General features: G+C 37.3%; 1 protein-coding gene across 2 annotated transcripts in view; it reads left to right on the forward strand.

Moving 5' to 3' along the window:
• The window catches only part of SH2D4B (SH2 domain containing 4B), a 60,700-nt gene extending 47,121 nt beyond the window's left edge, over positions 1–13,579 (forward strand). For both annotated transcript variants that reach the window (XM_054382466.1, XM_054382467.1), the window contains exons 7-8: positions 10,043–10,263; positions 13,487–13,579. In XM_054382466.1, coding sequence (XP_054238441.1) covers positions 10,043–10,263; positions 13,487–13,579 — 314 coding nt within the window. The remainder of the gene's footprint in view (positions 1–10,042; positions 10,264–13,486) is intronic.
• Positions 13,580–14,402: the final 823 nt, after the last annotated feature.

Consider the following 14,402-nt stretch of genomic DNA (forward strand, 5'->3'; position numbering starts at 1 on the left):
AGTGAGCAGGTATGTAGAGTTTTAAGTTCCAAATGCAGTTTGCATAGCAAGTGAGAGAACTTGCACTCAATTCTGATTATAATGCCTTCAGTATTTAAAGTGTCCAGCAACCAGTGATACTTGAATTGCAAATAATTTATTTTATATGAAATTTTATTCAAATTCCTTTTCTACAGGAGTCTTTGATTTGAAAGAATAATTGCCCTCAACATCAGAAGCATTTCTCAGTTTCTGTATGTTCAAAACAGTGCATCCTTCAGCAACTCCTTGAAACCATGTTTCTGCAGGAATGTCATCCCAGCCAATGCTAATCTTTAGAAGTAGCACTATTCCATGCACTGCTCTTGTCTTTTGTCCATGTGTTCCTCCTGGAATGTCATTTAGCGTTATTGCTTCAGAATGGGTTGTGCAAAACTGGGAAGGTGTGTGTGCATAGCTACAAGGAGACTGTCTTTAATTTTTCTACTTTGTCTTTTTACAGAAATCTTAAGCAAATTAAAATCTCAGTGTGGGTTTGTTGGTTTGTTTTTCTTTAATGCAGTTGGTTTGGTAAAAGCTCAAACTTTCATATTTTTTGATGTCCATGTTGCTCTCAGAAGTATTTAGGATGAACAAGGACTTAAAAATCGCTGGAGTTATGAGAACATAAATAGCTCCCAGGAGGGCTTTTGTGCTCTCATCCCCTTCTCTCACAGATCAGCTTTCTCATCTTTTTCCTTGATTTAGATCTCATTTGCATACCAGAAGATTTTTCTCTCCCCATTTTCAAATTCAGCAAAAGTTGAGGATTTAAATGAGAAGTAACGAGGTAACATAAGCAAGTGAAGTGGATAAGAAGTGCTTGCAAATGATGCCCACAAGCTAGAATGTCCTCTTCTTTTCCTCTTTTGCTTTCAAGATCAAGATTGAATAAAGGCAAATACTTGGTCTGTGTGGAGAACCAGTAATGAATACTAGCCACTAACCTTCTAAAAGACTACCATACTTTTCAATTTTAACCAAAAGCACAATGTCAGTGACTACTGTACCAAAGCAGATGTGTTTCTCTTTGCTGGACCAGGAGTAGAGCTTAAATCAGCTTCTTGGCTCAACAGTGGTTTTGTATTTCACCACTGTACTATTTGTAGCTTTTTCAGGCTGTTCTAGTGAGGTATTTCTGTGTGCTTTACTGAGGAAGTAAATTTTAATGCTTCAAAAGATACTGTAAGATGTTGATATCTGCTTTGCATGTGTCACATCATGAAGCTATCACAAAAGTTTATTGCAGAGTCTGTATAGTTTGCTGTATTTTTCACACATAACAGAAATAAAAAATCAGTTCCATCTGTATTGTAAGGAGGTGAATGCATCCTACAGGAATAATATTTGTAACAAAGTTCCTTATTTAAATTAGCATGTTTGTTTCTTACTTGGAGTTTCCAGACATCCTCATCAATACGCTTCTTTTCCATGCTATTTGCAGGAAATGTCAACTGTAACAGCATCTAGGATGCTTATCTATGCCTGGAAGTATTTGCTGATTTATTTGTTTAAAAATTCTCCCACTTTCTTGTTTTCCAGTCATCCTACCAGCAAATTGGAAACCACCATTTTCAAAAATATATGTACTGTTTAGGTCCTTCAAACCTCCCTGTTGTTCATCTGCCATTGACTCTACCAGAACATAGAGGCTTCCAACTTCAGTCAGTGAAAACAATAGAAAATTAAATATTCATGCCCTTAACTTTCTGTCCATTTACTGATCATAGGTTGTAAACTACATGCAGAGAATGTAGTTTGAGGAACCACTGAAAATAGTTAACTGTTCATTTTATTAAAAATGAAGGTGTTCAGATGAGAAACTCCCAACATTTAAAGGGTAATAGCAAGGTTTAGTAAAGGGGGATATCAGGTCAGAAAAGCCCATCACTAAAGAAAAAAAGGAGATAGATGGATAATAAATAGATGGATGAAAGTTTAAAGACCTTCTGTGCTACCTTTTCTCATCTGATAGGTAACAATCAATGATGTGCAGAGAAGAAAGTCTGAGATCTTTGTTTTCCTTCTGGCTAATGCATTCTGGAGGCTGATCTGAAAGGAAGGAAAGAAAGAAACCAACACTGTGCTTTGAGGAGACAGTAACAGAAAAAATTATAGCTCTATTATACCAGTGGTGTATTCAGACAACCTAACTTTTATGTGCTGCACTGCTTGTTAGTGAGTGTGGTGTAAATATTTTGACTGTGAGGATAAAGGGGTTTTACAGTATTTGATAGTTTGGATATAAAGTGAACTTAAAGGAGACAATTAAGTGGTGTATTTTCTACAGAGTGCATAGGGAATTAATTGTGAGCCACACTGGCAGTGATGGATGTAGCACATCTGATCTTCTGTAAAACCTGAAGAAAAATACCCATTATAAATGCATTACTCCTTTAGATAGGATTTTCAAAGATTCCCAGGGGAGTAAGGCACCCATTTCCCTCAGAATTTCAGTGGGGTTTTTAATTGCTTTAATGAACCTCAGCCTTAGGGAATTAAGAAAGCTTCTGAGGTCTAAGTTTTCTTTATTCTAAGGGCTGCCTTTTCCTGACAGAACAGAGAAATTAATCCATATTACTTATTAAAAAAAAAACAAACTAAGCAACAAAACCAGCCAAATAAAGAAAATAAATCCCAGGCCTGTGTATTTTTACATCTGATACTGTTCCTTGGTGAATTTCTCCTGTATATAGAGGTGCAAGATAGTCCCATAAATCTTTAAGGGAGAGCTTGTTTAGGGCATGGTGCATTACAGTATGCCTTATCCTTGCCTGAAGGGATCTCTTGCCACCAGAAAAACAATATTCCTTTGGACCTTGGTTTTCTATGCATATCTGTATGTATATACATTCTATACTGGGGAGGTAGCTGAGATTCCCTAATGTGTCGTTTCCCAATTCTCCATATATCTTAAATGTACCAGGATGGTTAAAAATAAGAGGAATGGTGAAGAATGGGTGCTAAATTGGACTCCTGCTCACCTTTCAATAGCACAGATTTATCCCCGTCTTAGGTATGCTTCTGAACTTGCACAGAAGAAAAGGTGGAACAAAGAAAGGTTGCTCCAGAGGCTCCCTAACCAATGTTACTTTGCCTTTCTGTAGCTCAGAGAGGAGGCCAGCCCCATAGCGACCACTCAACCTATCAGTGACATGGCCAGTGTATTTCAAATGCACATTTTACCAGCTGATTTCTAAACACATCCCAGCTTTGTCTCCCGCTGCAGTTCTATGCATGAAAATTGTTTTATTTACTCATACTTTAGATTTTGCTTTTTGTGACCTGTTGCACATCTTTTCTCCACTATCAGCACAGAGGCTTGTAGCCCCTTACTTAGTAACATTTATGGATGCTCTGCTATTTACTAGGACTTAAATCAGATTACCAACATACAGCACAACATGAAATGTGTGTCACCAGCTATAAGTAGGAAAAGCATTTCACAGAAACCGAGCACCCCTTGGGTTTTGGGCTCTTACCGTAACACTTGTAGCCAGTTCTTGCAGAAAAAAACAACACAACAACCAACCAAATAAACCCAACCAAATTTAAAAAACCCAAACCACAAAACTCACAGTCGTTGTGTTGGTTTGCTGTTTTGACATGTTTGGTTTAAGTTTGCTGTTTTGTTTGGGTTTTTTTTTTTGAGGAAGGGGTATGTTGGGTTTTTGTTTTTTAATCTGGCAATTTATGCTTAAATGGGAACAGAACTCTTCTGAAGATCTAGTCCCATGTGAGTTTATCTAGCATTAACAGCAGATGGTGAATAGCTTCCAGAGCTTTGTTTCTGTTACCAGCCATCTTTGATTTATTCCCTTGCTTTGCTTTTCAGTCTTTATTGCTACTATTCTGAAATAGCGGGGTCAGAGCTATTGTTATCTTGCAGCAAGAGCTTTTCTCGCACAATACTACTGATCTCTCTTTCACTATTTGTTTTGTTGCACTATCAAAAAAAGGCATTGTGACTAGAGAGAGAGGATGAAACCTCTTAATAGTGTGGCACACTGTAAGATCCTAGTGCTGCAAATATTTGTGCACGTATTTAATTGCACATGCTACTCCTGCCCTAAATACGAGAGAAATGACAAGAGACGACCTAGATGTGTGCATTATCATTTGGCTATTTCAGTTGCAGATCAGTCCATAAACCACCATAACTGAAAAAACTGTTCTTTATACTTGACATTTGTAGTCTCAGGGATAAACATAAGTGAAACGTATTCAGTCTAGACATCATAGTTTTGTAGATTGTGTCATTCCCAGTGAAATACCATAAGTATGTTTAGTCAGCTTAAGAATTCAGATACAGACTTGCACCTGTGGGAGAGAATTGAAAAAGTCAGTCTGAGGAAACTATTGCTTTGAGTGATGTAGACTGCTTTTTCTCGAGACCATAAACTATAGCTGCTCTAGTTCATGTGCTGCAGGGAAGCAATCACTTCATCTTCCCTGCCTTTGTGCTTTTGATCTTTCTGAGTGGTTGAGGGAGCTGGATTTTACAGCTTCTTCTAGAGCAGAGCTGGCTTCTAGTGTCATGCATTTTGAACATTTGTTTCATGCCTTTATTGTCCCACCTTGTTATAGGATCTGAAAGAGCTCAGATTTATTAGAAACCTTAGTTCTCCAGGTTCAGTTTTCATCTTAGCTTGTGTTTGTTCCTCATGTATATCTTTCTTTGCTGTGAAATCTATGACCCTGTTCATTAGATTCATAGCCTAGTATTCTTACAAGGTGTTCTTGCACTTCCTGACAGTGGTTTATGTTAATGTTGGCATGCTAATGCAGGTTGCAGCTCTTCCTAAACCGTATTGGGTGCAATTGGATGAATCCTTTCTGAATTTCTCCTTACTTTTCTGATCAATTCTTTCAAAACCAATTGTCTTGATTTATATTTTCGTCCCAGGTAGGTTGAGTCTTTACTTCCAACTACATAAATTTCATTGTTCTGATATAGGCAGAACTTTCCTGTTTTGATTTTAAAAATGCAAGACCCTAAAATCTGTTCTGTACAAATTTATTTTCAGGCTTTTATAGTGGCATGTTCCAAACTTTGTTTCAGGTTTGGCGGGGTCTTTTTGTGGGTTTGAGGTTTTTTTTTTTTTTTTGGTTTTTGGGGGTTTTTTTTTTGATTGGTTGGTTGGTTGTTTTTTTTTCCCCAAGATGAGGTGTAATCCAACTTTTGCTCTCAGGTCTCAGAGAGAGAAAATGTATTTGGAAGGTCTTGGAAAATTCACTTATTTCTCTTTGGGAAGCATTTTATAGCCAATGGTATATTTATAGTAGTCTAGCTCAGTTTTTCAGTTTCAAAAAACAGAAGAGACTTGCTGGTGCATAGCAAACTGATCCTTCTAAACCTTGGGCCATTTTATCACTGTATTTCAAATTGCTGTTTAATCTTCCTGTATAATTGGAAAAATATAGGCCTTTACCTTACAGGAGTTATTTGCTAATTCCTCATAATTCATTGTGTTTAGTCATTTATTTACTGTTTATACTTGCTGGAGGTATAATGTGTCTGTATGACCTCTACCATGTGAATTATTCACATAACGATTGCCAGGAATATTAGTATTCATATGGACTTTGAGCTAATCCCATTGAAAACAAGAGATACTGGTACTGTTTTGGATCCTGCTCTTAATTTCAATTGGTGACCTAAATCACACACACTCCCCTGGTTAGATGTCTAAAGTTATATAAACAGGGTAAGTCTCTTTCATCTTCATTGATTACCTGTGACTATTCATAATTGTTCAACAAATTAATTTTGCATAAAATAGAAAGCTTTTCACCATGGTAATGAAATCATTTTTGCCATGAGTGCTATCATTAGGATTTATTCATGATGGTATTTGTGACATTTTTGCTTGGTGCTTAAAATCTCATATACTAGTGTTTGAGATCATGCTAGTGAAAAAATATGAAAAGAGAAAATATGAACTAAGCAAACAGCAAGTACTGCAGAAGGGTAAATGAATGCTTCTGTGGGTAAATGAATGCGCTGTGTTTGTGCCTAATGTTCCTCTAAGTCGTCTTGGCATATGTGTGTATTAAAAAATCTGTTGATCATTAAAGACCAAATTATACTTATATATTGACGTTCTTATTACAAGTGGTACATTTGACCACCAGTATACTGCAGCAATGGTCATGATATAACTTTATATCATATACTTGCCTAGCAGTCTAGTAACTATTTGCCAACAAGGCGGAGTGTATCAGCTTTTCTAGTTTGGATGCATGCTGTTTATGGCATTTTCTTCGCAAATATTTATGTGTTTCATCTCCTGAGTTTCACTCAAGGATGTATGGAGGATAATGCTGAGAAGAGTGGGAAGCTGAGTGTCATGGCATAATATTTCAGAATAGCGTTTTCTGCTATTGAGGCTTGGAAAGCAGCGTAAAGGTTTATTAGCTCTGCCCACTAAATTCATAATGGATTCACCAGTTCCTGTATGAGCTTAATGTACTCTAAATGTTAGGATGTTCTTTTTCCTTTGTGGAAGATTCGTGGCAGGTAAAAAAAGGATGTAATTACAATAAAAATGTTAAGATTTGTCTACCATTTACGAATTCTCGTTGCAGGCACCTTATTTAGAAATGAAACTGTTAATTAGGAACAGCTGATGATGGATATCTATGATTTGAAATAACTGCCTACTAGAAGGTTTAAAGTGGACAGTTTGAATACTCTGAGAGAAATTATTTGGCATGACAGGTAAAAGATGTGAGTTCCAGTGGGGTAGCTAACTGCTGTCCAAGTACGGTAGTGTGTATTTGGCCACATGAGGATAGATTGATTCATTGTCTGATATTTATTTAAAAGACTGATTTGTGAAGTTGTGCTTATGTGAAAGGATTACTGGTTTTGTTACAGTGTTGCTTTACATCAAGTGAAGATGTTTCCTTCCTTTTCTTCTTTTTTTAAAGAAGTTAGCAAGAATTAAAGAGAGGCAAAATAGCTTTCAAAGCATCAGCGGTTTCTTTTCTAGATAATATTTCCAGTTTCACAGATGTCTGTTTCTATACAGCTGTCTCAGTAGAGAGCAGTGCCAGTCCTTTTCTAGTTGTCTTGAAAACAGTATAACATTTATTTAAAGGGTGGAAGGAGACTTTCATTGCTGCAGTCACCACCCAGTGAAGAACTGAACCAGAGAAAAATAAAATAACTGGGAGGCAGAGAGAGGGAAGAGGTGATGGGAACAGAATCATGAGAGAAAGAGGGAAGAAAGCAGTTGGCTGATAATTTATTACACCATCTTTAGCAGATAAGAGAATTAAAACAAAAAAAGAAATTGGCCACAAGCAATGTAGCATTTCTCACCCACTCAGTGATATAAGGCACCCAGAATAAAAATAAGGTCTTGTAAAGAAGATATCATCAAGTGGGAGCTTGCAGTGTTTTAGTTACAATGGTGGGAATTGAGAGCAGGTGAACAAACTGTTAAACACTAAACTAATCAATGCTAAATGGATTTCATATTATATGCCTGATAGTGATGGTCGTTTAACCCCTAGAAATATTCTAAGAGTAATGTTCACTATATAATACAAATGCTCTTTTTTTTACAGCTCTATTTTTTTATAAACACTCTCTTTTTATAGATGTTAAATTGTCTAGGCTACCTCATTCCCTAGGAAGTCTGCTTAACAGTTCTGACATGGCTTGATGTTACCAGCATCATTACAATCCAGAATTATAGTATAAATATTGATTATTGGAATTAAGGTAGTATTTACTGGTAATGGAACTGTTTATCCTTTCCTGTATTGTTGAATGCTCTGAGCTTGTAGCTTACCTACATGTATTTCTAGCAGAGATTTGTCAGGGAAATAGGCATTGTAATCACTAATAAGACCTTTTGTTTTATGTTTAAATTAGGAAAATTTGAGAGGAGATTTGATTAAGAAATAGTGTGAGTCCACAGTTTTTCATGTAATTCTTGGCACATGGCACCTGGTATTGGCATTTAGTGATACAGCTCCACGTGATATGCCATATTATGTGGATTTATATTAGTACTATATTTCATTTGGACAGAGTTCAAGAATTTGTAACAATTAATTTTGGAGTACTTCCACTAAAACTGGTTTTAGTTGTGCAAAGAGCAGCAGTTGACACTGTTGGCTGAGCAGTTCCATGCTGTTTCTAAACAAATGCATATGTTTGCATGTTTACTGCCTGTTTTGCATGTCTGGTGCAATGATGTAACACCCTGTAGAGAACAGAACTGTTCATCATTCAGTAGAGTGTATATGTGGATGTTTCTTAGTGCTGAGGGTATTTCAGTAGAAACCTGAGGCCCACTGAGATTGAGTCCTTTTTATGTAAAGTAAATCTGTAAAAGAAATTAATTGTCTCAAAGTACAAAGTGAAAGGAGGAGATGCTTTCCTGTCTTTCCTGATATCACACAGTGCTTGCTTCTATGAACCAGATCTTCTCAATCCCTTCCTGTGTCTCCCAGGCACATAATTTTCCTTGTGGACTTAATTAGAACTTTGGTCCTTTTGGCAGGCCCTTTTTCGTACAAAGTGGTAATCCCAGGGCTATAGTTGTTACTTCACTAAAACAACGTGGCTTTTCAGTATTTGGACCCCATGGAATTTTCATTAGAACGTGTGTAGGATTCTATGGTGACAAGCAGTTTCATCAAATACTACATGTACTGGTTTGAGAAAGTTTAGTTTCACAGAGGGTAATTCTTTGAAACATGTACATATATTATTTATTGACATTTGTGTCATGTTCACATTCAGGATGGGGTAATTCAACATCTGTTCCTGATTAAAGTGAGCATCTGGTATTTCACAAATAATTATGAGACATAAGCATGCTGTCCTCTGGGTGTACCACACAAACTGGAACCAGATTCCCTGTGTGGATGTTCTGGTTCAAGTGCTGGGTGCAATTCTAATCACACCTTTTATGAGGGGTGTCATCAGAATAGGGTTCATCTGTTACAACCTGTTTGCAAGCAGAAAGACAGGCAACTTCAGTGTTGTGTTCCAGGAAGAGAAACAAAAAGAGAGATGAAGACTTTTCCAACACAGAAGGTTAAAATGGGAAAGATCTTGAAAGTTCTACCCTGTTAAACATTTTCCCTTGTTTACTCTGAAAATCTGAACTTGCGATCCATCTCTTGTCCTGACAATTAAGTTTGTCATACAGCAAAGGAATTCACCTATAAAGCAACAGCTTGCTGACCAGCATGTGGGGTGAGAGTATGTTCTCTGAATGAGTCTGTCCAGGGAAATAAGTTGTCTTATAGAGATAATGACTACAGGATGACAGTTATGTACTGCAAGAAGCCCCAACTAATTTTGTCTTCTCTTGTCCCAGAGCAAGGTGCATAACTCATTATTTTTCACTATGAACTGTAAAGACAAGCTCACTTTTGATCAACAAATACAACAGTCAGTCTTTTCTCTGTGTTGGTACTTTTCTTAGCTTATGTCTGCAGTCTTTAACTGGAGGAGTCTGATATTAAGCCTGAAAGGTCCCAGAAGGAAAGGACTGTGATCATTGATTCTTGTTTTCCTCTACGATAATGTGCCCTAAAAATGCAAGCCTGCGAATAAATCATCTAACATACCCATCTCTAAACAGTTGTAAGGCAACACAGTACTGCAGTACAATTGCAAATATCAGCGATTTATTGCAAATTCAAATTACAATACCAAACTACACTAGCCTGCTAAATGAGCACTTGTACAGAATTCACTGGTCTGACAGGCCGGTTGTGTTTATGCACTTCCTTTGAAAAAGCAGTAGGGATGAGACAACACAATGTTTAATCAGGAAGTTAAATGCATATCCCACCAGACTCTATCCAAGCTCCTATAGCTATCCTTCAGGAGCAAACAGCATAAACGTTGTCTCCGTAGCACTATCTCCTCCTATAAACATTTAAATCCTAAATAGTTCCAACATTTTAATTTCACTCCTGCTCTGTATTTATTGCATTTGATTTACCCTGACAGATCTGTTATCGCCATAACCGCAGGCTTTTCCCTTGCCAGGTATTATCAGCCGCCAGGAGGCAGAAGAGTTGCTGATGAATAAGTCTGAAGGAACATTCCTTGTGCGAGTCAGTGAGAAAATCTGGGGCTATGCGTTGTCTTATCGCCAGCAAAGTGGGTTCAAACACTTCCTGGTTGATGCTTCAGGGGATTTCTACAGCTTCTTGGGGGTAGATCCAAACCGACATGCAACACTGACAGATCTTATTGATTTTCACAAGGTAACACTTGCTAGGTAGAGATCAATAGTCTTAGTGGAATGGATGAATAATTTAAAGAGGAACCATGTAATTTGAAACCACACTAGAAAGCAGTAGTAACCACAGTGGGGAAAGGAATATTCATACGCATTCTACAGTAAACCTAACTGTAACTTTCATAGTTTGTGTCTTCTTGCTGAAGGTTTTTTCCTCCTTCTTTCAGATGCTTCAGTCCATATTTGTGTCTCCTCCTAAGCAGATTCTTATGCAATGCATGCTCTCTTGGGCTAAAAATGAACTAATTGGGGCAGACAGAGCTCACACTTTCTAAGCCTCCTTGCTGTGCAAAATCTTCAATGAAATGCCATCATTTTTCAATCTTTGATCTGAGGGCTGCAAAAGCAAAGGACTGTGGCCTTGTAGTAAAGAAGGGAACATGGAGAGGTTCTCTTTTAGGGATGTGCCAAGGATCATTCCTTGTTATCCAAAACAATCTTAGAAGAATAATTTACTACTCGTCTTTGACTTTAGGTGGGTTTGAATTACTTTGCCTCTAACTTGTGATTCTTGTTGCTAGACTGTGACTATAAACAGCAGCACTGTTTGTGGTATCACAGGTTCTTTTCATCACCCTACTTCTCTCCCCATCTTCATCAGTTTTAATTCTGCTTTTCTTCACAGTGACATTTCTCTTCATCTGAGTATTCTCTTCATCCTCTTTTCTAGCTTCCTTTCCTTTCTTAATCCTTCTCTTGCTCTTGTCTCAAACTAATTCCATTAACTTTTTGCTCCTCCTTTTGTTCACAGCTTTTAAATTTTTTTCAGTATTTGGTCTCACAGATGCTAAGCAGAGATTATTTTTATAATTTCCATTCTCTTTTGAATCTTCCTTTTGTTTCAGTTAGTTTGCAACATATCTTCAGTGCTGACACAGTGTCCTCTCACAGATAACTATGGCATTTTCCACAAATTGTTTCCACATGGGAGGATAGTAGGTGTCAGGGTATAGTAGGGGAAAAGATATTTTTGGCTTCCAAGGTGAGAGAATTTCATCAAATTAGGGGATTCATCAAATTTGATGAAATTCTCTCACCTTGGGAGCCAGACCCACACATACTGTTTTCCCTCTATCCTAGTTCTTGTTGCTAAGCATGACACTGTAAGGTTTAGAATATGCTTCTGGCCAGTTTGGGACAGCAAACTACACTGTGTTCCCTCCTAGCTTCTCACTTATTCTCAGCCTACTCACTGCCAGCAGGACCTGAGTGGGGAAAAAGAGAAAGCTGTGCATGGCAATAGCCAAAACAGTAGTGTATGCTCAACACTGTTCCAGCCACACATTCAAAAACACGCCACCATACAGAAATGCTGTGAAGTAAGTGCTATCCCAGCCAGACCCAGTAAAACTGGAAAGAGGCTAACCAGGGCCTTGTCAGGGAATAAAAACCATACATACAACATTTCAAATGCAGATTACCAGGCACTGGATGTAGGAGCTGTAGATAAAGTAACATCCCCTGTGCTTCTGAAGAGGAGTGATGATGACAACCAATTCCAACTATATCTGCTCCACCTGTGGCCCTATATTTTCTTTACAGCTCATTGTTGGCAGTCACTGTACTAGAAACATCTATTTACAGACAGCAGTACGGCACTTGTCAGAAGCAGAATGGCTTCTAGTTCCTTACATTAAAAAAAAAAAAGTTTTCCTAGATGTCTCCTGATAATGGTTAATAGCTCCCCGTGTTGTAGGCCTAGTAGAAACTAGTTCACCTTTAATGTCACCACACAAATCTCTTGTAACCGTCTAGCATAATAGCTATATTAAAACTGGTCTCTTTGGCAGTCACTTCAGGAGGCATCTTATCCTGTCTTTCACGTTTGAAGTTTCTCTGCCTGCCCTTTTGGTCAAGTCCCAAAGCCATCTGGTAACCAACTGTCGGTAAATGGCTATACTGCAGGAACACTTTCAGCAAGACTCTATTTTCCCACCCCTAAAGTTGCACAGACTTCTCTTTGAGGGTCCTTTTCACTTCTAATCTAAATGAGCCAGGCTGGCATAACTAGCATACATACTGGTTTAGTTGGTTATACTTACTCATCTAAAACTTCTTCATTGTGATGTAAAAAAAATTAAGAAGAGGTCACTCAAGCAACTCAGCTGACAGATACAAGGGGATGGTAGCAGTTAGCTGAAAGAAAAAGCTTATATAAGAGGCTGTTAAGGTGCACTTCCTATTATTATTATATGTACTTAAATACTGTGTCGAAAGCAGCAATAGCACATCCAAGATCATTGTTAAATTTTTGTATTTATTTCCTTATAACCTTCTCAAAAGCATTTAACTGGAATAGTAACTTTCTGAACTTAGTCTGATGTAGTGATTGGTAAGGACCCACAACTAGGAACCTGCCAGTGTTCTGAAGAAATCAGGCAGCAAATTTCTGTTGAAATTTGATAGAAACTGGGTACTTTTAAAGAAATGTTAGGCCCATATATAGATCCATAACTTAGTTCTAAATTGTCAGTTGCAGGATTGCTTTTTTTTCGTCAATAGAATTCTGGATTATGGCTCATTTTGGTACATCTATAATTCTTAAACTTTTACAAAAAATAAAAAGTAACTGTCGTTAGCAATAAGCACAAAGACTAATTTCTCTACCTTTCCAGTAAGATTATTATATTAATCTTGATAATCAATTACTGGAATGGTAGACTTGGCATGTGAATATTTAATTAATGAGAATAGGTGCTGTTTTTAACCCTAACAAGGTTAGAATCAGAAAACTGTTAGCGTTGTGTGTGAGCACTCAACATTGAGGTTTTGCTCAGTCTGCCTGGGGAAGCTTCTTTCTTTCAAATGACTACAGTGGCAAAATAGTAGGACTGATGTGTCTGTCACATTAACCCTTGAGAACATTCTTTATAGCCTCTGTAGCTGTTTCTGTCAAGTAGCTTAGCAACTTACAGGTAGTACAAAATCACAGCCTTGAGTGTATATCAACTGATTTCACTATTTGATACTAGTACAAGTTACTACTGACAAAAGTACAAGATAAAGCATGAGGAAAATTAATAGGATCACTTTGGCCTCTATGAAGTGGAGTGATCATCTTTATTGCTATCAGATGCTTTTCTTAGAAGAGAGGGAAAGGTGTAAATCTTTGATATTTTAATTGTGGTTTGGTTTTGATGGTTTGGGGTTTTTGTTTGTTTTGTTTGTTTGTTTGTTTTCCTTTTTAGGAAGAAATCATCACATCTTCAGGTGGGGAGCTACTACTGGAACCATGTGGACAGCAGAAGAATCCACCAGACTACAGCCCTCTATTTGAATAACTGATCCAAGACTAACAGGAACGAATTCTGATAGCTGTAGTAATAGATAGCTGCAAAAGTAATCACTGGAAAATAGTTAACAAACTTCCAAAGCCACTGTTCTTGTGGCCAAAATGTATCTTCAATAAAATGTCCAAAATATATCTGTTTTGCATCTGAGTTGTCATAATTTTCTCCTATTGCTAACATTTTAAAGATGAGAAATTACTGTTATATTACAAATGAGGGCTATTCCCAGAAATATTTCAAGGGGTTGTGGCCAGTTGCACTGAACACTAAGTTCCTATCTTAATTTTCTTAATTTTTGAAATTGAAAATGCAAAATACAGCAAGAAGTATGGAACTACTTAGAGTATTGCATGAAATACCAATATTGGTGAACATCATCTTTTTTCCAACCAAGGTCTGTCAGTTTCTGTTGACGATCTCATTACTCAGTGGTGCACTTTTGGTAACAACAGAAGCAGTGTTAAACCATCCTTTTGCAGTTTGTGATTGCTTAAATGGTTAGGTATAGCTGGAAATTTGCCATTGATCTTTGGAATTCAGGCTTATGTAGTTCACCACAGCAGAGGTCATTCACATTTTATTTACAGTATCATGGAGTCAAACAGTCTTGGAAAGAATTTTACTTGTGGTCAGTTTAATCTAAACTAGTTATTCTAATGAAAGTAGCTTAATTTGCAGCAACAACTCTTCTAACTGGGCTTCTGCTTTCTAATGTGCAAAATATGTTCTGGACATTCCTAGCTTTACATATAGGACCAGGTATTTTCCTTAGCTGAGCTATGAGTGAAGCATACATGCTGTATTCATCCATAGA

This window comes from Indicator indicator, chromosome 7, assembly GCF_027791375.1.
Source record: "Indicator indicator isolate 239-I01 chromosome 7, UM_Iind_1.1, whole genome shotgun sequence".
Taxonomy (NCBI): domain Eukaryota; kingdom Metazoa; phylum Chordata; class Aves; order Piciformes; family Indicatoridae; genus Indicator; species Indicator indicator.